We start from the raw sequence: 27866 nt of genomic DNA, 5'->3' as shown, positions 1-27866 counted from the left end.
ATTGAGTATTTTAAAATATAAATCAGGGTTTCTCAACCTTGGCACTGACATTTTGGGCTGGATAATTCCTTGTTGGGAGGAAAGAGATTATCCCATGCATTGTAGGAGGGTGCTTAGCAGCATCTTTGGCCTCTACCCACTTGAAGTCAAGAATACCTGTACCTCCCTTAGTTGTCATAACCAAAACTGTCTTCAGACATTATCAAATGTCCCAGGGAAGAGAGATGGGAGGTGTACAAAATTGGCCCTTGGTTGAAAACCACCAACCCAAAGACAAAGCAAGGTTTTAAAGAAGCATAATAACATAGATTTCAATACAGTGTCTATTTGTACCTTAAGTGTAGTATTTCAAATAATTTTAAATATTTATGAGTCCTGATCACATAGTTCCTTCTGTTTAAAAAGGGAGTGTGAGGAAGATGGCAACAGAGTAGGAGGACCCGAGGCTCACCTCTTCCCACAAATACAACTAGATAACTATCAAATCATCCTAAATACTCCAAAAATTGACCTGAAGACTGGCAGAGCAAACTCCATAACTAAAGGTTGAAAAAGGGCACATCAAAGAAGATATTTGCACACCCATGTTCATAGCACCGTTATTCACAGTAGCCAAGAGGTGGGAATAGCCAAGTGTCCACTGATGAATGATTGGGTAAACAAAAGATGGATATCAACTGCATTCCGTCTTGCCATGGCAGCCACGGAGGTGTCCTGCAGAGATCTTGGGAGCCTCATGTTGAACACGATAGAGCTACAACATGGGTGGAACATGGGTCCCTGCATCCCTGGATGGAAGGCTTCCTGTCAAACTTTGCATAGGGCTTTGCCTAAGTGACAATAAACCTCAAATGTGTGAAAGCAGGGGCGCCTGGGTGGCTCAGTCGTTAAGCGTCTGCCTTCGGCTCAGGTCACGATCCCGGGGTCCTGGGATGGAGCCCCGCATCGGGCTCCCTGCTCGGCGGGAAGCCTGCTTCTCCCTCTCCCACTTCCCCTGCTTGTGTTCCCTCTCTTGCTGTGTCTCTCTCTGTCAAATAAATAAACAAAATCTTAAAAAAAAAAAATGTGAAAGCAAATAAAATTTAAAAAAAGGAATTGGTAAAGGTCTCTTATTGTGTAACACAAGAAGTTCAAAGTTCTGATCATTGCTCCCAATTCTGTTCATAATCTGGCCTTATCTTACTTGTTCAGGCTTATTTCACGTTCTCTGCCTCCCTCACAGTTTTCATTTGTAACTAGTTGATCCATCTTTTCTCTTTTACAAACCACCATTAAGGGATAATTGCCCATGGAATAAATACTGTATGTCAGTAGCAATAAATAACCAACCACTACTCATCCCACTGAGTTCTGTGTGAGGGTCCATATCAATGTCTCATGAACCTTAAGAATTTATAACATTAGACAACCCCACTCCATACATCAGATTACATGAATACTCCCTGAGCCAGGTTTAACAGCTCTGGATAGGGGACTAACTGAACCTTGTTTTTCTTTCCTCGATCCCAACAACTATTCCATTAAATGAATGGAAATTTTGTCCTTTTCCTAAAAATTAAAAATCAAAAGGAGTTATTTTTTCTAAATGGATGTTGCCACCCTCTCATTCTTTCATCTCCACTTGAAAGAACAGCAGGGACCACCGGTGTTCTGGGAACACAGTGAGGAAACTTCCCCAGAGTTTCTGAGATCCAAGAGTCTAGACTGTTACATACTTATCTGACTAAATTTGGACACTGTGAGCCGGTTCTTGCTGTAGGCCTCTTCTTCTGAGATGTTATTTTCTCCTGGCTCTGAATCCAGCTGGTCATTTTGAGAGCAGGTGTCGACCTTTATGACCTGGAGAGAAAGACACTCGTTGGAACACAGTGACATTAATCTAAAAACATTCTGAGTCATTAATGTGACTCATACAGGTACTATAGTGAGTAGCAGTTGTTGTTAACATTGGCTGCACATTAGAATCACCTGGAAATCTCTGAAAACTCCCATTAGTCAAGTTGGCAGGACACAAGCACCCATGTAATTATTATTTGCGGTCATGACTGAGAACCAGGGTGGGGGGCAGCAGCCGTCAAACTTGAGTGTGCAGCAGAATCACTCAAGGCTATGCTAAACCACAGATTGCAGGGTCCCACCTCCAAGACCCATCATTCAGTAGGTCTAGAGGGAGAAAGAATTTTAATGTCTAGTAAGTTTCCAGGTAATGCTAACACTGCTGATAGAAGACCACAATCTGAGAACCAGTGGCATAGAGCAAAAAAACATAAGGCTTGGATCCAAAAAGAACTTGTGTTGGAATTCCAGATCTATCACTTAGAAGTTACGTGAACTTGGGTAAATCACTTAATGCCTGTGAACCCCATTCCCTTTGTCATTAAAATAACAAGTAGCCAACAATAATGGTTTCCATATGTACTAACCAGGGACAGAGAAGAAATGAGATAAATTGACAAAATGCAAGCAATAAACAAATGCAAGTTATTAGTACCTAAGCCCAGTTTCAATTTCTAGTTAAATTCTGGCCACTTTAACCATCGCAAAAAACAAATCTACTGAAATCATATTTCATAAGATCCCAGCAACTTATAGCATTTTCCCTGTAAAAGAGTCTTCTTTACAGGCTAAATCTCTCCCCCCAAAAGGTAATTTTACATAATTGTCTTAATACTTATCTCTTTGCTTCTGCTTCTCATTCTTTTTTTTTAATTTTATTAAGTTATGTTAATCACCATATATTACATCATTAGTTTTTGATGTAGTGTTCCATGATTCATTGTTTGTGTATAACACCTAGTGCTCCATTCAATATGCGCCCTCTTTAATACCCATCACCAGGCTAACCCATCCCCCCACCCCCGTCCCCTCTAGAACCCTCAGTTTGTTTCTCAGAGTCCATAGTCTCTCATGGTTCGTCTCCCCCTCGGATGTCCCCCCTCTTCATTTTACCCTTCCTACTATCTTTTTTTTTTAACATATAATGTATTATTTGTTCCAGAGGTACAGGTCTGTGATTCAACAGTCTTACACAATTCACAGCGCTCACCATAGCACATAACCCCCTCTACTTCTCATTCTAAAAAGAACTGAGGTGCTTTTAAAAAATGCATCCAGATTATTATATGGAGAAATGAACAGGGCATTAAGATCGGGAAAGGTGAAGCCCTATAAATTACTAACTCAGATCTGAGACTTCCTAATTATTAATAAGATTCACTAAATGAAAATGCAAACATAATATATTGGAATTTGTGGGAGACAGCTAACACAATGATTAGAGGGAATTTTATAGTACTAAATGCTTGTATTAAAAAAGAAGACAGTCTCAAATCAATGACTAAAACTTCTATCTTAACAAACTAGAAAAAAATAGAGCAAATTAAAACCAAAGTAAACAAAAGAAATAATAAAGAGCAGAAATCAATAAAACAGTATTCAGAGATAAATCAATGAAACCAAGAACTGGTTCTTTGAAAGATCAATAAAGCAGACAAGCCAGTAGCCAGACTAATCATGAAACAAAGAAAGAAACACAAATATTAAGATATTAGGAATGAGAGAAGTGATGTCACTACATACCCATAGACCATAAAGGGATAAGAAAAGGATATTATAAATACCACATGCCAAGAAATTCAAAAACTTAAATGAAATACACAAATTCTTTGAAAGACACAACAAAGCTTACTGAAGATGAATCAGATAATCTGAATAGTCCTACATCTATTACAGAACTTGAATTTGTAGCTAAAAACTTTCCTACAAAGAAGGTTTTATTGGTTAATTCTACCAAATAATAAACATTGTAATGGTATGTATTCTATACAAGCTCACCTAGAAAACTGAAGAGGGAATACTTCCCAACTCTTTCAATAAGCCCGGGATCACCCTGGTACCAAAACCAGACAAAGACATTACCAGAAAAGAGATCTATAGACAAATATTCCTCAAGAATACATGTGTAAAAAATCTTACTAAGATTTTAGCAAAATAAACATAGCATACAAAAAAGATAATACATCATTGTCAAGCAGGGTTCATCCTAACCAGGTTGACTTAATATTCTAAATAGTACTTCTACATTATAAAATTAATATAATTAATCATAGTAACATAATAAAAAGGGAAAACCACCTGATTGTATCAAGAGGTACAGAAAAAGCATTTGACAAATGCTCACCTCTATTAAAGACAAAAATTCTCAGAAACTAGGTATAGATAGGAAGTTCTTTAACTTGACAAAAGGCATCTACATAAAAAGCTACAGCTAACATACTTACTGGTAAAAGCCTAAATGCTTTCCCCCTAAGACCAGAGAAAAGGAAAGGATATCTGCTTTTGCCACTTTTATTCAATATACTAGAGATTCTAGCCAGTGTAATAAGGCAAGAAAAATAAAAAAAAACACATCTGGATTTGAAAGGTAAAAAGTAAATTTGAAAAGTAAAACTATCTTCATTTGTAGATAACATGAACATTTATATAGAAAATACTAGAGAAGCAACAAAACCTACTCAAACAAATTAGCAAGTTTAATAAGGTTGCAGTGTATAAAATCAATATTTTAAAAATATATTTCTAGGGCACCTGGGTGGCTCAGTTGGTTAAGCGACTGCCTTCGGCTCAGGTCATGATCCTGGAGTTCCAGGACCGAGTCCCAAATCGGGCTCCCTGCTCAGCAGGGAGTCTGCTTCTCCCTCTGACCCTCCCCCCTCTCATGTGCTCGCTCTCTCAAATAAATAAATAAAATCTTTAAAAATATATATATACATATATATTTCTAGGGGCATCTGGGTGGTTCAGTTGGTTTAGCATCCGACTCTTGGTTTCAGCTCAGGTCATGATCTCCAGGTCATGGATCAAGCCCTGTGTTGGGCTCTGTGCTCAGCAGGGAGTCTGCTCGAAGATTCTCTCCCCACCACCACCCCCTGCTCACATTCTCTCTCCCTCTCCCTCAAATAGTCTTTAAAATATATGTATTTCTATATACTACCAACAAATAATCAGAAATTGTTTATAATTGCATTTATAAGAAAATAAAAATACCAAACACTTAGGGAGACATTTTTAAAGACATGTGCGAGAACTGAACACTTTTGGCATCTGGGTGGCTCAGGATGGTTAAGCATCTGCCTTCAGCTCAGGTCATGATCCCAAGGTTCTGGGATTAAACCCCACATCGGGCTCCCAACTCAGCAAGGAGTCAGCTTCTCCCTCTGCCTCTCTCCCCTGCTCATGCTCTCTCTCGTCTCCAATGAATAAATAAAAAATCTTTTTTTAAAAAAAAGAACTGTACACCGCAAACTACAAAACACTGCCGAGAGAAACTGAGGAACATCTAAATAAATAGACATATCATGCTCATGGATCAAAAAACTTATTATTGTTAAGATGCCAATTCTCCCCAAGTTGATTCACAGCAATTCCACTCACCCCAGCAGTTTCTCTGTAAAAACTGTCAAGCTGATTCTAAATATATGTGGAAATGCAAAGAAACTAGAATAGCCAAAAAACAAAACAAAACCATACCACTTTGAAAACGAAGATAACTTTGACAGACCTACACTACATGATTTCAATATTTAATATAAGATACAGTATTCAAGATAGTATGGTATTATCATAAAGACAGACATACAGATAAATGGAACAGAATAGATCCAGAAATAGATCCATACGTATTATGGATATATATGGTCAATTTTTGACAAAGGTATCAAGGCAACTCAATAGGAAAAAGACAATCTTTTTGCCAGAAAATGGTAGAAAAAAACTGATATTTGTATTTAAGGAAGGAACAGGGGGAGAGGGGGAGGGAGGAAGGAACAAAGAAATACAGGGGAGGGGGAGAAAAGGGAAGAGAGGGAAGGACCTCAATCCTTACCTACAACCATATACAGAAGGTAACTCAAAATGGGCGCTAGACCTAAATATAAGAGCAAAATCTATGAAACGTCTAGAAGAAAACATGAAAGAAAAATCTCAGTGATCTTGGGTTATCTTAATTTAAATTTTCTTAAATAGGATACAAAAGCACAGACTATTAAAAAAAAAAAACAAGCAGCAGATTTCATCAAGATAAAACAGGTATGCACTTCAAAGGACATTTAAGAAAAGTAAAAGGCAAGCCACCAAGAGAAAATATTTGTAAAACATATATCCAACAATGGGCTTATATTTAGAAAAAACTCTGACAACTTATTAAGACAACCCAATTTTTTAAATAGACAAAATATTCAGACCGACAGGTCACAAAAAAAAAAGATATATGGATGACAAAAAAAGCACATAAATGATAGTTTGCAGCACTAGTCATTCCAGAAATGCAAATGAAATCACCATGAGATCCCACTACATACCCCCAACTATGGCGAAAGTTAAAAAGACTGAGCATACTAAGGATTGGTGAGAAGATGGACCAGTGGAACACTCATAAACTACTCCTCGTAAACTGGTTAGAATGTAAGATGATACAGCCACTTTGAAAAGCAGTTCGGAAGTGTCTTCTAAAATTAAACAAATACTTACCATATGACTCTGACATGCTACTCCTAAATATTTACCAAAGAGAAATTGAAACATATGTCCACACAAAGACTTGTGCACAAATGTTCATAACAGCTTTGTTTAGAATAGCCCAAACTGAAAATAACACGTGTCCTTCAACATGTGAGCTGATAAATGAGCTATAGCATATCCACTCTGATGACTCTTAAATTTATATCTTCACTCCTTCCAGTCCAGGGCCATTTTGTAGTGTGCCTGGCACTTTATGGAGAAACTGAGCTAAGACAGGCTCCTACCTCAATTGCCAACGACATAAAAGACACTTACTGGCACCTGCAGTCCTTGTGTTTTCTTCTTTTTCTTCGACGATCTCTTATCCTTGATTAGCATTTTTGTTTTGATCCATGCTGACTGCCCTATCTCTGAGGATCTTGAAAGGTCTGTAAGGGAAAGGGTTTGCGTGAAAAGTTTAAGATTGCGCTGGGAGCCATTTGGTTTTACAGACGACTGAGAATGGGGAGAATGAGAATATAGTCAAAGGTGGTCAACTTACTAAAAATCATAGTAATGCATAGAATTTAGTAATTTAAGAGCTTATTTTTTTAAACAAAAAAATGTTCACTTACTTTTTTATTGTTATGTTAATCGCCGTACATTACATCATTAGTTTTTGATGCAGTGTTCCATGATTCATTGTTTGCGTATAACACCCAGTGCTCCATGCAGTACGTGCCCTCTTTAATACCCATCACCAGGCTAACCCATCCCCCCTCCCCCTTCCTCTCTAGAACCCTCAGTTTGTTTTTCAGAGTCCATCGTCTCTCACTTACTTTTAATCTTAGAGATCTTCAGTTTCTCCTCCTTGTGGAATCTCAAACTGTGACTCCGAGTGAAGGGCCTATCTCTGCGGAAAGGATTGATCCAAAAGGATGTGTTTGGCTGCAGCCATGGTCCCACCTCCGAGCAGTCACTACTATGGGCCAAGCTTGATGAGTTATCAGAGAGGGATCTGGCTCGGATCTGCCTCTGGCTTTGGCCACTCTCTTTAGAGTCGCTATTACAAGTGGAGGCCAAGCAGGTCTGCCATTTTTTCTTGATGCCAAACACACCAGTTTCATCACCTTCTGAAAATGCCCAGTTCACATATCCACCTTCAGTTCCCATGCTCTCGCCTTGGGAAGGGAGGGAGGTCACTTTCATTGGTAGAGACGTACAAATCAAAGTGGGTAGAACTTGCTCCCCCTTGTCTTGTCTGGCTGGTATCTGAGCTCCTGACGCGTACTGTGCCTCGGGTTTGGCCACTGAGCCCTGAGCTGAGACAGCTGGGCTCTGCCAAGTCAGATGAACAGGGACCTCACTCTGGGTGACCTGTTCAGTTGCCAGCACATCTGTACCTGCTTCCACAGAGGGTCTGAACAGAGGCAACTCAGTTTCTGCAGAAAAAGGAACTTGCTTTAAATAAGAAGGGACCAGGAGAAACTGGCCATACTTTCGCTGTGCTTGCCTGTTAAGGGACACTCCAGAAGCAACTATGGTGGTTTCTGTTTGTTGCCTTTCCTGCTCATCTCTTACATTTGAAGCCTTTCTTTGACTGTCTGTAATCTCAAGAAGGGGCCCCCTCTGCCCTCTCAGGGTACACTGGCCTCTGGCCAGGCTCCGCAGCAATGAAGGAGGCATGCTATAATACTGGTATTTCTTCTCCCCAGAGATCTCCAAGCTGCCCGGAACCCCTGCACAGATGACATTGCTCCAGCTGTGGGGAAGTTTTCTGCACGTAGGATGCTTTCTGTTAGCCAGGAGAGCCTCATCCTCTTGTAAGGTGTCAACAGCAGAAAGGAATTTCAGGGTATCCACTGTCAGGGCAGAGAGGTCCTGCAGGTGTCCCACTTGGCTGTCCAAGGACAGTAAAGAGTCCTTTATGAAAGACACTTTCTCATTCATTTCTTTCATTTGGAAGTACATCTCTGTAACCCTAATGGTAAAGGGGGGGCAGAAAACCAATAAACACGTTAAGCCAGTGGGAACTTGCCTTGCTCTCTTCCTGTCCTAGGTCCATCCTTAGGAGGCTCCTTGGCCCCAGAGGCTTCCCCAAGTTGGGTGAGTCCTCTGCCTTCTCATCTCAGGTGGTTTCACGCCATCCTATAATTCCTACTATCACTCCAATGAGGAAACACCATACAGCTACTTTTCTAGCCCTTATTTCTCTCTAACATTCCAGGACCACGTTTCCAGCTTCCTGCTAGTTCTCCCTCCAGTGTCCATCCACCATATTCATTAATTTACATGACAAACATCCAAAAATCTCCTACTGACAAGCACTATGTTATTTTGGATAGAGAAAGGACATCTTGAGGAAGAAGCCAGAATGAGAGGAACAGAATTAATAATTAAATATGTAATTAGAAAAAAAATTTATAGATCTTTAAAAAAAAAATCCACCTACAGATCAAATAGGCTTCCTAAGCTTGACACAAAACCCATTTTAAGAGACTTACGTTCTGAGAAAGCCTGAGGCAAATTTTTAAAAGTTATTTTGAATACTTTAACCCAATATGATGATGTCCAGCCACTGAGTTACGTAAAAGCAAGATATTTTCACCTATGAAAGTCAAAAGTGGGGCGCCTGGGTGGCTCAGTCGTTAAGCGTCTGCCTTCAGCTCGGGATCGAGCCCCGCGCCCACATCGGGCTCTCTGATCCACAGGAAGCCTGCTTCTCCCTCTCCCGCTCCCCCCTGCTTGTGTTCCCTCTCTCGCTGTGTCTCTGTCAAATAAATAAATAAAATCTTAAAAAAAAAAAGTCAAAAGTTAAATTGCAGGTAGAATCTAATTAAATGTAATAACTAACTTAGAGACACAGAATGAAGGAAATGTTGGTTAATATTATCTGTATATCTATAAATTTCTCTATATGGGGATAGGTTTCGTTTTGTGCCCCCCCCCAAAAGAGATATGTTGAAGCCCTAATCCCCTAGTACTCCTACAATAGGACCTTATCTGGAAACATGGTCTTTACAGAGATAATCAAGTTAAAATGAGGTCATTAGGGTAAACCCTAAGCCACTATGGCTTGTGTCCTTATAAAAGGGAAATTTGGACACAGTGAGAAGATTATGTGAATATACACAGGGAGAAGACCACCCTACAAATTCAGTGATGCGTCTACAAGCCCAGGAATACCAAGGATTGTCAGTAAATGCCAGACGCTAGAAGAGGCAAGGAAGGATTCTCCACTGGAACCATCAGAGGAAGCACAGCCCTCCCAAGTTCTTGATTTTGGACCTGTAACCTCTAGAACTGTGAGCCAATAAATTTCTGTTGTTATAAGACACCCAATATTTGGTACTTCATTACGGCAGCCCTAGGAAACGAAGACAGCTTTCTAAGATTAACAAAACAATAAATTACAAAACATCTATTTGGTTACATTAAAAACAAACGCATACAAAAATATATAAAAATTTTAAAATAAACAGTAAGTTAGAAATTATTCTAGTAAATATGATGAGGTGTTTGTATCCCTTAATCAAAAGCTTTTACAGGGGCGCCTGGGTGGCTCAGTTGTTGGGCGCCTGCCTTCAGCTCAGGTCATGATCCCAGGGTCCTGGGATCGAGCCCCGCATCGGGCTCCCTGCTCGGCGGGAAGCCTGCTTCTCCCTCTCCCTCTGCTGCCCCCGCTGCTTGTGTTCCCTCTCTAGCTGTGTGTCTCTCTCTGTCAAATAAATAAATAAAATCTTTAAAAAAAAAAAAAGCTTTTACAAATTGTTGGGTGGCAAGAAGGGGGGAAGAAAAGAAAAGAGAAAAGGAAGGAAGGAAGGAAGGGAAGAAAGAAAGAAAAAAGAAAAGAAAAGGAAGAGAAGAAAGCAAGCAAGCAAGCAAGGAAGGGGATCTCATCAACAGTTTCACAGCTGACAGGACCATACGCAGAAATTAATAATGATCCCTGGTCCTATGTGGGGCCTGGAAGAAACAGTGTGAGATATCCCCTCTCCAGAATGTATCCCAAGTCACATGGATTGAGAAATCCTGCACTCCTTCCTTCTGGGAGCTTGGCAGACAGGAATTAAAGAACAAAAGGAGTGATGTTTTCCGTGTTTGTTATATGGGGGTGGGACCCTCTCCTTCTTACTTCTGCTACAGAATCCCACTTCTGTAACTAAGCAGAGGTTTAATAAATGCTTCCTGACCTTCTGGAACCTGCAAAACGAGAATTGGCAGAGATGATGAGGGAAAGAATACCAAATATATGTATATTCCCTTCCAAATATGCTTAATTAGAGCCTCTCCACTTAGTGCGCAGTTTCATCTAATTCAAAAACACAACAGTCTGAACAGCAGTAATGGAGGCTCATTAAGCTCCATCAGCAGCAGTCACATCAAATGGATATAACAGAAACCAGCAACTATTCACAGCAACAGGTAACAGGCTACAATAGGGACCTGTTAGACGAATAACCTGGTCACCCTCACATAGGGTCTTCCTGCTTTCATAGGCATTTTTTTTCTAAAGCATTATGTCCCATGAAACATATTTTAATTATATTCCTCAACCACCAACTACATTAATTTAATCTAGATTTTCAGTCATTCTGATGTGTAAAGAAAAAAACTTCTTGTAAGTTTAGTTTCCCCTGTGTGCGATTTGAGGCTGGAGGGAAGACCAGTATGGTTATTGTTTTTCTGTGGGTCTTTGGAGAAGATATTTTAAAGTAAGATTATAAGAGGGGCGCCTGGGTGGCTCAGTCGTTAAGCGTCTGCTTTCAGCTCAAGTCATGATCCCAGGGTCCTGGGATCGAGCCCCACATCAAGCCCCGCATTGAGCCCCGCATCGGGCTCCCTGCTCAGTGGGAAGCCTGCTTCTCCCTCTCCCACTTCCCCTGCTTGTGTTCCCTCTCTCTCTGTCAAATAAATAAATAAAATCTTAAAAAAAAAAAAAGATTATAAGAAGTATACGTATAATCATCATGATAATAATATTCACTGAGCGCTCACTCTGTGCCAGGTGTGTTACAAAGGCTGTACATTATTATTTTAATTTAATCCGTGTAACAACCCCATAATGTAGGCATTCCTATTACCTCTTTTATAAAAGAGGTTGGGTCACGAGGCCGGTCGCAGGGTTGGGGATGGAGCGAGGCTTCGAACCCAGACAGCCTAACTCCACATTCAGGGGCATTGAGCCCCCCCCCCACCCCCACCCCGCACTCGGGCACCTCTGAACAACTCATCAGGGATCAAAGTTCTCACCAGGGCCTTAGAGGCGTGGGAAATGCTAAATGAATTATACCAACATTTCCCAAGCTGAGAGGTGCTCACAAATGTTCCTCAGTAAGGTTTCACAGCAAAATAATGACAGGACCTGCTCCAACAAGGACTGTACGGAGTCACAGTGTGACTTGTTTTAAAATGTAGCATTTGCCAGGGGTACCTGGCAGGCTCAGTTCATAGAGCGTGCAACTCTTGATATCAGGGTTGTATGTCCGAGCCCCACAGTGGTTGTAGAGATTGTTTAAAAAATAAAATGCAGCATTTCCCAAATATAACATGCTTATTATGGGGAAATATCCACTTAACATCTTACTCCACAGAACAGAGAGAGGGTCAAAAAGTAGCCAGTGTTCCAGAGAAAGGAAGACATAAAACAACCTAGTTTCACAATTCACAATTCACTTAATTCTGTAAGGATATAGGTGATCTCTTCTCTACAGGTAGGCGATCGTGCACATATCCTAATCTTTCGCTTCCTCTTCAAACTCCCGCAGCTGCCTCAGGGAGGTTTTCTTCCCCTCCCCCATGCCTCTGGCGTGAGCTCCCCGGAGATTCTTCCCCTCCCCCATGCCTCTGGCGGGAGCTCCCCGGAGATTCTTCCCCTCCCCCATGCCTCTGGCGGGAGCTCCCCGGAGATTCTTCCCCTCCCCCATGCCTCTGGCGGGAGCTCCCCGGAGATTCTTCCCCTCCCCCATGCCTGTGGCGGGAGCTCCCCGGAGATTCTTCCCCTCCCCCATGCCTCTGGCGGGAGCTCCCCGGAGATGACCTCAACGAGGCCCACCGTGTAAACAGAAGACTGGTGGAGAACTGATGGACGATGTTCTGAAGAGTGAAATCAGGTCTTCATAATCAGATTCTAGAGCCCACGAAAGCCTCTTGGATATTGCTCAGAAGCTACATACCCATCTACCTTCTACTCCTTCCTCTACCCAAGGGAAAGACTCCAGAGGAATACAATACGTGATGACTGATGGTGTTCATCACACTACACCACCGCCGCCATTGCTACAATGATTGAATTACTTGTTCATAAATGTCTAGTTTAGTTTTCACACCAGATCCATTTGACTCTTCCTATTTCCCTTATCCTCCTCTGATCGATTCTGGTTAATCCTCCCCGTGAGCCCTTCTTCCTCACCCCTCCGCCATGTAAAGATCACAAGACAGGTCTGCAACCCAGAAGGGGGCTGTCACCCAACATTGCTGGCATGCTGGTCTTGGACTTCCCAGCCTCCAGAACTGTGAGCAACTCACAAGCCACCCAGCCTCTGGCACTTTGTTACAACAGTCCAAATGGACGAAGCTACCTCCTTTCAAACGTACCATGGCTAGTTTGGCTAGTCCCTGAGACTCATCCTCCTGCTGTCTCCATACTTCGAATTCTGACTCTTCAAATCCACACTGTAACAGAAGGAATCTGCCTAGAACTTGAATCCGTCCATATCTGACCACCTAAAACTCCTTCCTTAGTTTTCAGTGTAAAGTAAGGGGCTCTCCGTGACCTTGGCTCCATTCATAATCTGGGGCAAGGAGGTCATCTCATCTTATGTATTTATTCCCCTTTTCTTAAGATTTGAAAGAAAAGATGTATTTAAAAAGAAATCACACTCCCAGTTTTTGGAGCCTATTTTTACTTTCACTGTACCCTTACTATCGATCAGCACTCTGCCATGTGGTTCCATCTATGTTACCTCAGGTGGTCCTCACAGCACCTCTAAGACGTAGGTCTATTTTTGTGTGCATCTTACAAATAAGAAAACAAAGGCCCAGAGCCAATTTGCCCAAGTGCATAGAGCCAGTAAGTGGAGAAGCAGGTCTTCACCCTGGTTCTATAAACTCCTATCTGGGCATGTGTGTCCTAGAAAACAGAGAGCCAGGCTGGCCCACAAGACTCAGTGAGCGTTATCTATAAAGGTGGCAGAATGTACAGAAGAGGAAAAAGGGAAGAGAAGCTCATCAAGCTCTGGCCTAAAGATATTATTTAAGGAAAATAAAATTTGTGTGCTCACAAATCTTTATTTGATATTTTTTCTCAATATAAAATTTGGTCTGAAATTCAATCGGCCACCTAAATACATATTTACGTAATATGATACCACTTGAAAAGTCCAGAAATATGACATATACCCATAGCAAACCATTTAGAGAGTTCTTCATGTAATTCAATTTTAAATAAAGCCATATTTAAGGATCCACTGCCTATCCATTTGGATGTCAGAAAAAATACATGCATGATGAGGTATAACATTTTATAGTCAGGTCCCTGTATATTCGAAAATGAAGGAACGCATTTAAGTTCTGTCGATTTGCTTCTGGTTACAAAAACAATTCTGTGTTTTAAAAAAAAAAATGCATACGGGGCACCTGGGTGGCTCAGTCATTAAGCATCTGCCTTCGACTCATGATCCCGGGGTGCTGGGATTGAGCCCCGCATCGGGCTCCCTGCTCGGTGGGAAGCCTGCTTCTCCCTCTCCCACTCCCCCTGCTTGTGTTCCCCCTCTCGCTGTGTCTCTCTCTGTCAAATAAATAAATAAATCTTTAAAAAAAAATAAAAAAAATTTTTTTAAATGCATATAATCACACTCAGTCTTCCATATTCCAACACAATGCCATGTATCCACAATTATCAGTGGAGCCACAGTGGCTTTGATCCTACCACAGTTTCTGAATATGTTCACTCTCTCCAACACATCTCTTTCCTCACACCTCAGAACGGCCTCCCTGCACTGACCCTCCCCACCAAAATCACACATACCCACAGGCACTGGTCTGATAATGCCTTGGCCTCAAGAACTGTGTGCCCACACCCGAGCTGCAGCCTCCTGAGCACTGGCCACCCTCTCTCCTGGTCCCCCGACTGGGAGGGAAGCCCAGGCATTGAGCCCTCTCGTGGGGCAAATCACCTCCTCCCTCCGGCTCCTGCAGTTCCTCCCTGGCTGGTGAATCATGTCCAGGACCATACACATTTCTTCTGTTATCCCCGCATGAAAACAAAACAAGAGAACCTCACCTGTGCCCCGTCTCCCCAGCGCAACGAGCACGCAGCACTTGGCCTTCTCCAGTCCTACCTGCCATTGGTGGACGCACCTTGCGGCCTCAGGCAGCTGCACTGGCTATTCCTACAGCCAGGGGGCACCATCCCACAGGATGTCTCTGCCTGGCCTGCCTCCCTCAGGCCCCTCCTCCTCCAACTCCTCAATGGCCTTCCTGCCCCAGGCTACCCCAAAGAGTCCAACCCAACCTCCCCCCACATTCTGTCAGACTCCTCACCACCATCGTTTTCGATTCCCTTATGCAACTTGATTTTTCATCACTCTTTAACGGACATTAAATTACATCTTTTTATGTGTCTCCCAACTTATTATTTGTCCTCTACCCCCCTCACCCCTCTACCTGCACACACTAGAACACGAGTCCTATGAAGGCAGGGACTCTCATCTCTTATTCACCATTTATCTCCAGGGACGAGAGGGACACCTGGAATGTAGTAGGCGCTCAATAAATATACATCCGTTACAGAAATACTATATGCTACTAGACAGAACTGGAGAGAAACCAAACCTCTGGGTTCTGAAAGTCCATCTTTCTACTTCTTCAGACATTCTAGTAGAACCACCTTTGGGGAGGTGGGGAAAAAAAAAACATATATATATATATATCTCGTACCTCTCTGATGTCACTCGGATTCGTTCCTCACAGCTATAATTCAGACTTTCCATCTTCTCGTGGAAGTATATTTCCACACACTGCTCTTCGAAATCATGAAGTCTTTTCAGATCCTCCTCACTCAGGTAGAGTTCTGTGTAAATAAGTATGGTACATTTTAAAAGAGCATTATTTGTCAATAAAATGAGACAAAAATATTAATTTTAAATTTGAAGATGACTCATGTGGAATAGACATTTTCTGTCCAATGTGCTCATAGGTTAGACTGTTTCTACACATTAACAAAACTTCACTATGTTTATATGCATATGGGGAAAGAATCTGATTGTCTTTTCCCCCCGGCTGTTTGGTCTATCAAAATGACAATAAGTAACCTGTAGGTTAAAATCAAGGTTAGATGAAGTCTAAATCTGTTAAATTAATCCAGCAAGTGTAAGAAAGTTTCACCTTGTTACACTGAGTTTGTAGATACAGTTGACCCTTGAACAACATGGGTTTGAACTGTGCGGGTCCACTTATATACGTTATGGGGTTTTTTTTCCCCCCAGTAAATACAGCACAGTGCTGTAAATGTATTTTTTCTCCCTTATGATTTTCTTAATAACCTTTTCTTTTCTCACTTTGTTGTAATCCTCAGTATACAACACATATAATATCCAAAATATGTGTTAATTGACTATGTTATCAGTAAGGCTTATTACTAGTTAGGTTTGAGGGGAGTCAAAAGTTATACACTGATTTTTGGCTGTGCAAGGGGTTGGCATCCCTAACCCCCATGTTGCTCAAGGGTCAACTGCATAAGTTACTCTATTGGAAACAGAGGCATTATTACCAGCCAATGGCTAAGGCTGTCCACTTTCCTTGACATAATTATTATTAACTCACAAAAAGACACATTGTTTCATGATATTATGAAGCTAATACAATTCAATGTCAGCCTTCAGTGATCACATTCTGCCCATTACCTTGGCCCTCATTCTGATCTAACAGAAAAATATATTAGCTTATGAGCAAGTTTCTAATACTTGAAAAATACATAAATGGTGCTGCAAAAAAAAAAAATGGAGCATTCTCTTCCTTCAGTGGTTTCACTTAAATCAGGAAAAAAAAAACATAATTTTCCCTCAAACGTACTAGAAATCCAAACGTTTCATTATTTTCCAACAAAATGAGACAAAAATACTAATTTTAAAATTAAAAAACAGGGCAAAGAGAAAACAATATTCAGCCATAAAAATATGTCCATAGCTCAAGTGCATAAGTGTTTTCTGATTTTATGGTGTGGAAGAATTACTCAGATACTGAAAAAATCCAGTAACCACCACCCCTAAGCTCTAAATGCCTGTTTGCATTAAAGAATCTCTTATGCTTGGGGCGCCTGGGTGGCTCAGTCGTTAAACATCTGCCTTCAGCGCAGGTCATGATCCCAGGGTCCTGGGATCGAGCCCCACATTGGGCTCCCTGCTCAGCGGGAAGCCTGCTTCTCCCTCTCCTGCTCCCCCTGCTTGTGTTCCCTCTCTTGCTGTGTCTCTATCAAATAAGTAAATAAAATCTTAAAGAAAAAAATCTCTTATGCCTGAGAAACTTTGCAGTTACCATGATTTGATCCTTCTGTGGATTCCTGAAAGCTAACAACCCAAAGACCAATTCCAGTGACAGGTGTGCCTTGCATCTGTGGAGCATTCTTGTGACTCTCCACCAGGTGGCACTGGTGCCCCATATGCAAACGTCAATCTTCGATGGATGATTGGAAGAAGTTTCACAAAAATTCAAGAATTTTCCAGAACTCAGGGTGAACACACCTCTATGCATCAGAAATTTACTTGAGTTATATAACGGAATCATCCTATAAGCCCAGATGAAGGTGAAGCTGAAATCTGGCCAAATCCCAGCCAATTCCAGGATCTCTCAGCTGGCTTACACTCTATTAGCTTGCAATAGTTCCGCAGTCAATGCCCGGGATGGCTATTAGAAGCCTAAAAATTATAGTGAAATTATAAGCTTTTGAAATAACTTCATTTGTGTGGTGCCTGGGTGGCTCAATTAGTTAAATGGCCAACACTTGATTTCAGCTCACGTCATGATCTCAGGGTCACGGAATCAAGCTCCGCATTGGGCTCCACACTCAGCACAGTCTGCTTCAGATTCTCTCTCCCTTTGCTCACCCTACCCCCCCCCCAAGTCTCTAAAATAAATAAATAAATCTTTTTAAAAAATTAACTTCAATTGTACTTTCGCTTCCTCATCCAGGCTGAACCTTTGGGGGCGGGGGGAGAGGGTGGTAAAGAAAAGTAAATCTCCAAAGTGACTCAAGAAGAGAAAAATACTTCACTTAGCCAATTACCAGCAGGAACAAAAGCATATCAACCTATCAACCTTGTAATAACACCTGTCCCCCTAAATGCCCCGTGAAATGTATAAACAGTGCACAATCCCTTATCTGAAACTCCCAGAACTGAGTGTGTTTTAGAATTAAGAATTTTCCTTGTCTCCTTTTAGAAAGGTAATATAGTGCATACACCATAAATGAAGTAAAATCCCTAACTGAGGCTAGGGCAGTACCCTAAATTCCAACACATTATTTTTGAAGCAAAATCAATGAATATTCATGCTACAAGGGATAAAGAGAATGAATGGCTTCACATTAGTCCCATCAGCCTTTTTTGTCCAAATGAGTCTCTAACTTAAGAAGAAAAAAGCTTTCTGCTTTCAGGGGTATTTTGGATGTAGGAATTGAGATAAGGATTGTGGATTTATGCCACCATTTCCTCTATATGTAGGAATTATCTAGAAATGGGCCTGGTACCAATAGTGAAATTGCTTGAGAGGAACTACAGTAGATCTGTGACACCACAGTAAGAAATGTTCTATTACAACAATTAGCATGAGAGTCATATTGTGCTGTGAAGATATGGATAAGCAAAATGAACTAGGAGAATCTCAAAATATGCAGATTTAAGCATTGCAAAAAAAAAAAAAGAAGAAGAAGAAGAAGAAAGGAAAAGTGAGAATCCTCATTTCTGCATCTTGTATTGAAAACATGAAACAACCATACAGAATCACCTCCATCCTCAGTAGATTAGGAAGCAGAGAATCAGGACTCCGGTTAATAAGTGAAGCCAAGTCTGTCTTATCAGTTTCCCTCAGTCCACAAGACCTCCTGTGACTCCTTTCTGTTTGGATTCCATCTTCGACAACAGGGAAATGAACATGGGTCACTGTGACTCCCTAGGAGTTATTCTGATGACTTCCCAGGTGAAAAGAGGAAACAGGTTTTCCAGGTGACATAGAGCCTTTAGCCATTCAAGCAGAGATTCTGTTCTTACCCCTTCCTTTCTTTCAAAGTATTGGTTAACCTCCCCAAAAGGTACTACAACCACGTGATGAGATCAATGTATTTCCTTAGACCCAGGGCTTCAGCTGATATGCTATCGTGAGCGAACTCCCAGAGATTTCCATCCTGTGCCCTGAATTTAACTGCGTATTTTCACCTTGGATCTCTACTCTTTACTCTCTTCCCAATGCCCCCATAAATGAAAACTTACTTAATCCAACATCACCCTCTTCTTGGTCATTTGGAGCTTGATGATAGCAAAGGCGGCGAAGGAGGAGACCAACGTGGCTCAGCAGGATGAAAGGTGGGGGCAGCCAAGGCTTCTTGTGGTAGGTCATGATGTAACGATAGCGATTGTATTTCCACAGTTTATGGGAAATGGATTTCATATCTACATAAACGTTACTGTAAGTTGTAGTGAAGAGAGGGATAATGTTTTAATACAGCATCCTAAAATATAACAGATTCTTTCTCTATTTTCCAACTTTTATGATTGGTTCACCTGACATTCCCAGCACTCAGTCAACAAAAATAATATCCGTTGTATTTGTGATTCTTCTTCTACCCAAACAAGATACATTAATCACCTTCTACAATCAAATATGCTAATCAGAATAATAAAAAGATAGAAATTACAATCAGAGAGAAAATGCTAATGTTTTAAATGCAATGAACATAAAACTGCCCTCTGGAACTTATCACTATTCTTGGTTCACCACCTCTTCTCACATAAGCAGCTCTTTTCAGCCCATAATTTACCATTCATGTTAAATACCGTTAACGTTTCTCTATACCATCAACCAATTAGGAGAGGTTCTCTTAATGTCAAATGTGAGAACTGAGAGAATAATCCTAGTTAAAACACTCAAATGAAAGAATATTAATGAAGAAGAGACAGGGAAGAAATTTCAGTTCATCCTAAAATAATCAATAAGCAGAGCTATTTAGAAACTAGATAAAAATTATTTACGTTAACTTTACAATGAAAATCACCCCTTACTGGCAGACCACCTTGGATTATTGCTTTAAAGACATCAATTTTAATATGCAGATAGAATGGTAAACACTGAGACCACAGAACTAGCAATGGAAGTTGTGGTGGGTGGTGCAGTTACTCTAAGTCATCCCTAACTACGTAACTTTAAGTCTATAACATGATGGGGGTGGGGAGAGGACACAATGGGATGTCTATCCTAACATTCTGCTTAGGCTAATGTTTATTTTGTTTAGAGAAAGATGGCAAAGTAGTATTTGAGGAGGACAGCCAAAATTAGCCAATAAAAATGCAGACAGCCCTAAGCTTGAGCAGTGATAAAGAGAAGAAAACGGAACTCTCCTGGAGAAAGCCAGCCTAGAATAAGAGGAAGGGAGAAGTTTCACAGAATCTATAAAGTAGATGATGGGAAGGCAGAAAACTGGGTTTTAACAGTAGTTCTCAAAGTGCGGTCGCAACCACAGAATTAGCATCACCTTACGACACGTCAAAAATGTAAATTCTCAGGCCCTAGCCCGGAACTACCAAATCAGAAACTCTAAAAGAGACATTATAGCAATGCCACAGCAAGCCCTCCAGGTGATTCTCCTGTACATCAAGTTGGAGAACCACCACCATTAAACACTACTCTGTCACTCTGAGTGTGACTACAGTTTGCTCACCAGCAGGTGGCGATCTTCACAGTGTATTTTAGGGGTTTTGTAATTATTGCTACAAAGAATCTGGAATGGGCCGCCCCTGGACAAGTAGTCAGATCTGGGGTTTCTCAGCTTGTTTGGTCCTCACTGTGTTCCTCTCTAGAGTGAGACAACTGGTCTATGTAAGGATTTCTCAACCTCTCCTTTGACACCTGTCATTTCTGAGAAACAAAAATCTCATACCCCCTCTGAATGTTATTTGAAATGTCAAAAAAACAAAACAAAAAAACCCCAAAAAACTATATTTACTAAACACCAGTAAATGTTAGAAGTTTATAAAACGGTAGGGCTAAAAGAGATGACAGTTATTCTATGATCTCGTAACAAGCAGGAAGGTATACCTTCCCCATATTTTTATAACAAGTCTTTTTTTTCCTAAGTGTTCTGATTTATTTTTGTTTCTCTCCAGCCTTTAGCTTCTCTATTTTTTTTTATTTATTTTTTACTTAGATTCCATTGCATTGATATCTCTTCTCTTATCTTGCCCTCTTCAGTGGAATAATCAATGAATAAAATACCTAGCACACCGCCTGGCATCAAGGAGGCATTCAAAAAAATACTAGTTTCTTCCCATCTCTTCACCGGATTTTTTTCGTCCATTAAGCAACTATGTTTATACAGTCTTTCTGGTACTTGGGAAAAATTCATCAGCAAAAAAAGACAATAAAATATCTTGTTCTTGTGGCACTTATATTCCAGTAGAGGAGACAAATAAACAGGAAAAAAAAAATAAAGAAAAAAGAGTAAGGGGGACCAGGCATGCCACAGAGACGGCTGAAGGAAAGGGGGCTGCACTTTCCAATGTCATCCTTAGGTTAGGCCCAATGACGAAGGGAACATGTGAGCAAAGACTCGAAGGGGGTGAGAAAAGGGGCCACACGGATGCCTGAGGGAAGAGCACTGCAGGCAGAGGGAACAGCATCTGCAAACACACCTGTGCTGGTTGAAAACCTCCAAGGGGCCAGTGTGATCGGAGAGGAGAGGGTTAGGGGAAGATTTGTGTGATGCGTGACTGGAAAAGCAGCAGGGAAGCCAAGTCACTGAGGCTCTCTAGGTCATCATAGGAACTTTGAAATGGGAAACCACTGAGGGTTTGGAGCAGAGTGGTGACATCATCTGACATATGCTTTTATAGGATCACTAGGGGCTACTGTGTTGATAACAGAATATAGGGGCCCAAGATAGAAGCAGAGAAATACGTAAGAGGCTCTCTGGTAGCAGTGGGGTGGTAAGGGGTGGTTGGATCGATGATGTTTGAAGGCAGAGTCAACAGGTGTTCCTGATAGTTTAGAGGGAGAGATAGAAGTGGCATTAAGAATGACTCCAAGGCTTTTGATCTCAACAACTGGAGAAATGGAGACCTGACAGAAACTTGTGGTCTCCTCCATAGATTTGGGAAAGATGACAAGTAGAATAAGTACATGCTGGGAAAGAGAGGAGATCAAGATTTTGGACCTTTAGAATTGTGGAATTCTATTATACATCCAACTGGTGGGGAAAGGGGCAGTTGGATCTGTGAGACCGGAGTTCGAGGAAGAGATTTGGGCTGGAGATATAAATTGGAATTTGTCAGCATTACAGCAAATTACTGGCCAAGATCACCAAACAAAATGTAAATAAGAGATGAGCAAGGTCTGGGCCCAGGGGATGTTCCAGTGTTACAAGATTGAGGAGAAGGAGATGATCCAGAAAAGCAGACTGAGAAGAAATGAAAAGTCCGATAGAAGAAAACAGAGAATAAGATACAATGGAGCCAAGAAAAGAAAAGCCATCAAGAACCCCTCAGCCAGCTTTTAATCTCAGCAACTGTTATTCCTTCATGATTCCAACTTATTGCTTTACTCCAATGCATGATCTCCTTTCATTCTGCTTGTATTGCTTTCTCTCCATTTATTGTTTTTCCTCTTTTCTCGTGCTCTGCTCCCTTCCTACCAGTAGTTTCATGTCCACATGCTAAAACTACAGTGAAAAAGGGAAAAAAAAAATGGAACACACAAAAACCAAAGGTGACATACTCAAAATATGAGAATCTACTCAAAATAGATTTTGATTTAAATGAAACCATCTTGATGTAATTTTTATTTTGATTTAAATAAAATAAGCACACTTAATTAAAACAACCTACTTGAAAAAAGCAATCAACAGGTTCACCATGATGATATACTGCACGAAGAGGTAGACAGCTTGGAGGAACGGAGTAAGAAAAGAACCAGGAGGGCAAGACGGATGGCTTGCACAAACTACAAATAAAGAATTTAAAAGAGTAAGAGATACAGCGAATCACAGTCCTGTGGCTCTACACAAATATTTAGCACATTAACTTAGCAGAATACCACAAATTTTTGACATCTGTACGATCTAGATGAATATTTTCCACGTTTTTTTTTTTGCTTTTGTACTCTGAGTATCTACAAAGGTTTGATTTCGGCATGATGGCAAAATCTCCTACACACCATCTATATCTGAAGCATAGACTTCTCCATAAATCATCCAGTATGGCTCAAATACAATGTCTCGAGCAAGGCTCCAAGATGGAAGCTGCTCTGGCGAAAGGATGGCCTTGCGTGCCACTCCAAAGCTCAGCAGGACTATGGCCATCAGGATCACAATGTAGAACATGTTTGCTGTCTGCAAAATAGCAAGGCACAACCAGAATTTTACCACAGATTTGAAATTTAAAACAAATCAAACACTAGCAGCATTCATGATGACAGCTCCCCATTAGAAGACGGTCTAGTCATTAAGCACAATGCCCCAGGCCATGAAGAACTGGGCTTCCTCTGGCTAAGTCATCTCCTTCTCTCGGCACATACGTTTCATGTCCAGGTGGTCTATGGAAAAAACGTAACTGTACTCAGTGTAAAGAATCTGTGCTTAAACAAAACGTAGGGAGTATTCAACTTAGTCAAATGAATCCTGATCCCTAGGATTGTCTTAAGGAGTTGATGAGAGTCTGAGAAATTGATCAGGTCAGGTTCATTTCACTCACTAAATGTACATCAACTCAACCCATTTGTTCACGGTGGCACAGGCAATTATGCCATGAGTATTCCATGCGTTCCTCTGCATTTCTTAGGCTCCCTTCCACAAAGCTGGGACCGTAGGACCGAGTCTAGCCGATGGCCTGTGGAGTGACGGGAAGCTATTTTACTTCCTGTCCAGAACAGTTAAAAGCTGTTAGACTTTCTCCATCCCTGCCATTCCCCACCACAGGAGACCTTGGAAACCATCCACTGACATGGCTCCATCACAAGATGAAAGATTCTGGATCCCTGAGTTACAGGGTAGAGGTCAGTCCCCATGAAGACTCATTAAACTTTGCACTAAGGAGAAGTAAACTTGTGCTAAGTCACTAGATATATTAGTTATCTCAGTATAGCCTATCCGATAAATCCCAATGTCACCAAAACCTGAGAAAACATTGCTCGTCTAAAAGTGTAAAGAAAAATCTGTCTTTGGAGTCCTGAGGGCTCTTCTTTTTCTGTTCTCCTTTGTTTTTGTACTACCCTTCTTTCTCCAGAGCTTGCCCCTTCCCCGCCAGTGAGAATTCCAGAAGAGCCAAAGATGATCTGGAAGTACTGTACTTCCTAGAGGGTAGGTCTCAGGCCCTGTACAAAGCCCGCTGGAGAAGGCTAACCCGATTGCAGAGCAGGCTCAGATGACAGAGCTGGGCAGTCCAGATTTGAACCCTGACTCCCCTGCTTATGCCCTGTGGGAGATTTGCTTAATCTCCATTTCCTTATATGCAAAATGTGGATAATAATAGTACCTACCTCATAAAGTCATTTTGAAGATTAAACGCATTAATAGGTACAAGGTACTTAGAACAGGGTGTGGCCCATAATATGGATTATTTAAGAATTGGCCAGGGGTGAGGAGATAAAAAGAGATATTGATATTTTAGCAGAAAATATTACTGGTGATAGCCTCACACGAATCTCACCCTCTAGGATTACTATGCTTAGAGACAAATTTGATTCAGTCATATGATCTGGCCCCTACCCAAAAAGCTAATAAGCAGAGTATCCAAATCAGTCACCCAATATGCTCTCCAAGGACATTTGTTAAATATGAGTTTGTGGTTATAAGGAAAGCCGAGAGGAAATGAGCTGGATGTCTGTGCTTTTATAAATAATTCCAAAAGTTAAACTGTTGAATGCAAACCACGAAGTAGGTAGAACCATTACAAAGGACCCCAGAAGGGGTGCCTCAGTCAGTTAAGTGCCTTCGACTCAGGTCATGATCCCAGAGTCCTGAGATTGAGCCCCTGAGTTGGGCTCCTTGCTTAGCGGGGAGCCTGCTTCTCCCTCTCCCTCTGCCTGCCACTCCCCCTGCTTATGCTCTCTCTCTCTCTCTCTGTCAAATAAATAAATTTTAAAAATAAGTAAGCTTTAAAGTTCAGAAATATCTTAAACCTACAAAAAAGAAGATAATATTAAAACAAACAAAGGATGCCAGAATATACAAGCAGACTATACTCACCATTTTTGCAATCATGGTCACGTATGGACCTACATGTTGATTCACAGCAAAGAAGTCCAGGAGCCGTGAGAACCAGAATATGATGTCTATACAGTAGATTAGTCTTCCTGCTGTGTGCAAGGGAGGGTCGCCCCACCGAAGGCCAAAACCAACTGAAAACAGGCCGATAGCCACAGTCTCTACTACGTTCCAGTACTCACTAATCCATATCTTCACCTTTTGAGTAAACTTCCCAGGTTCTGAAATACACACCTAAAAGAAGAAAGAAAGAGGGAAATTTAAAGAATGGGGTATAACCCATGAGCCTCATAATAAAGTTCTTCGGTCCATCAACTGCTCGCTTAAAGAGTAATTTGAATCCCACCAAACCTTAGGTCACTTGGGTATTTTAGAGACTTCAGTGATCCTTGGGTAATGAATGATTAAAACAATTCTACAAGTGTGTTTAAATGTCATTGCTAATGTTAACCGGCTATTTGATAAACAAACCAGAAGTTAAAAAAAAAAAAAAAAAAGAAAAAAGTTTTTCCTAGCTTTCATTAATCCTAAGCTAACACAGGGGACCAGAAAGACATTTTAAAACTCAATATTACAGCAGATCTATACACCTACAATTCTGTGATTGTGAGGGATAGCCAAGTGTAGAGGAGACTGGTTTGAAACCAAGGAATCTTGCAATGTAGTCCTGCTACTGCTAGTGAGTTGAGAAATTACTAAGAAGGCCATGTTAGAAGTCACTATTAAAGAAATGACCCCTGCAACAGAATATCAAATTCAAATGTAAAATAATTAACTTTCTTCCCCTGAAGCATAAAAAATGGTGGAACTCAGATAATGTCTTTCTCCTGACTTGTTTTCTATAGATTCCACAATAGTAACTAGCAGGCGATGTAGGTATAATTATTACGAATACCTTTACTGTCATATTAGCTCTAGGACAAAATAAATGTATATAAATGTATAGACACAGAGGTAAGTACACACTAAGATACATACACACTGATACATAAAACAAAGTCATAACTGTACTGTACGTAACTGATTGCAGTTACAACAGCATGGATGCTAATGCATTTTTTTAAGTGACTCATTTGCAAAACTAAAAATGAAAATTTTGTTTTGTTTTGTTTTGTTTTTTTGGACTCCTGGCCTCAGGGATTTGCAGCTTCCATTTTCAAAGGTGTTTAGTAAAATAATTCAAAAGCTATAAACGAATTCTTTACCTATTCACAACTCTGGCCATTTCCGTGCCTAGTGTGAAATGGAGCTGACAATATGCAAGCAATGGTAGGCTACAAAAATCAGTCTCATTAAAAAAAAAAAAAAAAAAAAACACAACTTCTGGGAAGTCAAATAGTTGGAGGGTCTAACAACAATTAGATAGCATCACTCTAAGACTGATATACACACTAGGACATCTTCAGAAATAACTGTTTTTAAAGAGCAGCAACCAGCAAAGTATTTGGCAAGGAGTAAGGGCTGAGGTCTGAGATTTTCCCCTAAATACCCTTCCAGCAAGCAAATTAGGATCAGCATTGCCTGTCTCACCCCCACCCCTGACCCATCTGTCCCTTTTCATTATGAGCCTAAAACACCTCTCTGCAGAGGTGTAGAACACAAAGGTAGAAGGCACGACTCACCTCCCTGACTTTCTCAATGGCATTGGTGAAGATATAAATGATAACAAGCCACTCTTGCACGCTGGGCTGGGGCTGCATCTCTACCAACACTGTGTAAGTGAACAGCATGAGGAATACCAAATACGCCATCTATGAGGGGGACACACATTCCCTGGACATGAGTGAGAGTCATAATGGAGGATGCCAAGCAGAAACACACCCGGGAACTTCAACGTCATAACATGGAAATATAACTGGGACCGCCCTCCGATTACTGATAACTTGATTTCAAGGAAAGCACAAGAATCTGCAGTTTTCTATTCCAGGATTAATGGAAGGAATGAAGGTCATTGTTTCCAAATGCATGGAAGGGGGCACTATCTCATCTTGCTGGCTCCTGACCAGAATTTCCAGAACCCTGCACATGCCAGCATGCCAACAAGCCAAGAGAGAATCACACACTGTCCCCTCCAACTAAGCACAGAAAACGTGCGTCTCCAGTACACCAATGAGCAGTATCAGTAGGTGCCCATTTTCAAATGTAATAAATTGTGACATTTACTTCTGCTGGGAGGTGTTTTTTGTTTTTTTGTTTTTTTTTAAGATTTTATTTTTTTCATTTGAGAGAGAGAAAGCATGAGAGAGAGCACAAGAGGGAGAAGGAGCAAAGGGACTGACTCCCTACCGAGCAGGGAGCCCGACTCAGGGCTCGATCCCGGGATCCAGGATCGTGACCTGAGCCGAAGACAGACGCCCAACCGACTGAGCCACCCAGGCGCCCCTTCTGGGAGCTTTACTTTATGTTGATTAAACCATACTAGTCAGTGGGAAAGAACTGTCCAAACGTGAGTCCTTGTAATTAAAAGACCATTGACATTTGTACCTTCAGCCCTCAGCACTCGGCCTAACACATGGTAGACATTCAAGAAATGCGTATTTAATTACTGTTTATATTAAACCTAGATTTCCAATATCTCCAAAGAATTAAGACACAGTAAGCACACACACACATATACATATTGTGATTAACAGCCTTGCAATCTTATCTAAAGTCCTTATTTTCTTAAGATATATTCCCAGAAGTAGAATCGCTGGGCATACACAGTTAAAACCGTGACTTGTATTACTCAATTGTCCACCAGAAAGGTTTTACCCATTTCCACAAAAACCAACAATGCATGAGACAGTGTAGTTCTTTAAATAGCCTCAGTGACAGAGCATGGGGTTCACCGATCGACAGATGTATTAAAGCTCCAGATCAATGGAGAGATGTGTGTGTGTTCATTCTCAAGGAGGTGAAT

At 41.1% G+C, this 27866-nt stretch overlaps 1 protein-coding gene across 7 annotated transcripts in view; it reads right to left on the bottom strand.

Annotated features, from left to right (window-relative positions):
- Positions 1–27866, bottom strand: part of TRPM6 (transient receptor potential cation channel subfamily M member 6) — a 164664-nt gene that overhangs the window by 27985 nt on the left and 108813 nt on the right. For 6 of the 7 annotated variants that reach the window (XM_027616436.2, XM_027616435.2, XM_027616433.2 and 3 more), the window contains 9 exons: positions 26587–26715; positions 24947–25198; positions 22918–23092; positions 22590–22704; positions 18984–19177; positions 15439–15571; positions 7338–8479; positions 6835–6947; positions 1716–1839 (listed from right to left, as the gene is read on the bottom strand). In XM_027616436.2, coding sequence (XP_027472237.2) covers positions 1716–1839; positions 6835–6947; positions 7338–8479; positions 15439–15571; positions 18984–19177; positions 22590–22704; positions 22918–23092; positions 24947–25198; positions 26587–26715 — 2377 coding nt within the window. The remainder of the gene's footprint in view (positions 1–1715; positions 1840–6834; positions 6948–7337; positions 8480–15438; positions 15572–18983; positions 19178–22589; positions 22705–22917; positions 23093–24946; positions 25199–26586; positions 26716–27866) is intronic. The other variant, XM_027616437.2, reaches the window with a different exon arrangement.

The sequence above is a fragment of the Zalophus californianus genome, chromosome 13 (assembly GCF_009762305.2).
Source record: "Zalophus californianus isolate mZalCal1 chromosome 13, mZalCal1.pri.v2, whole genome shotgun sequence".
Taxonomy (NCBI): domain Eukaryota; kingdom Metazoa; phylum Chordata; class Mammalia; order Carnivora; family Otariidae; genus Zalophus; species Zalophus californianus.
The sequence above is the reverse complement of the archived record's forward strand: the minus strand, read 5'-3'. Positions and strand labels throughout refer to the sequence as shown.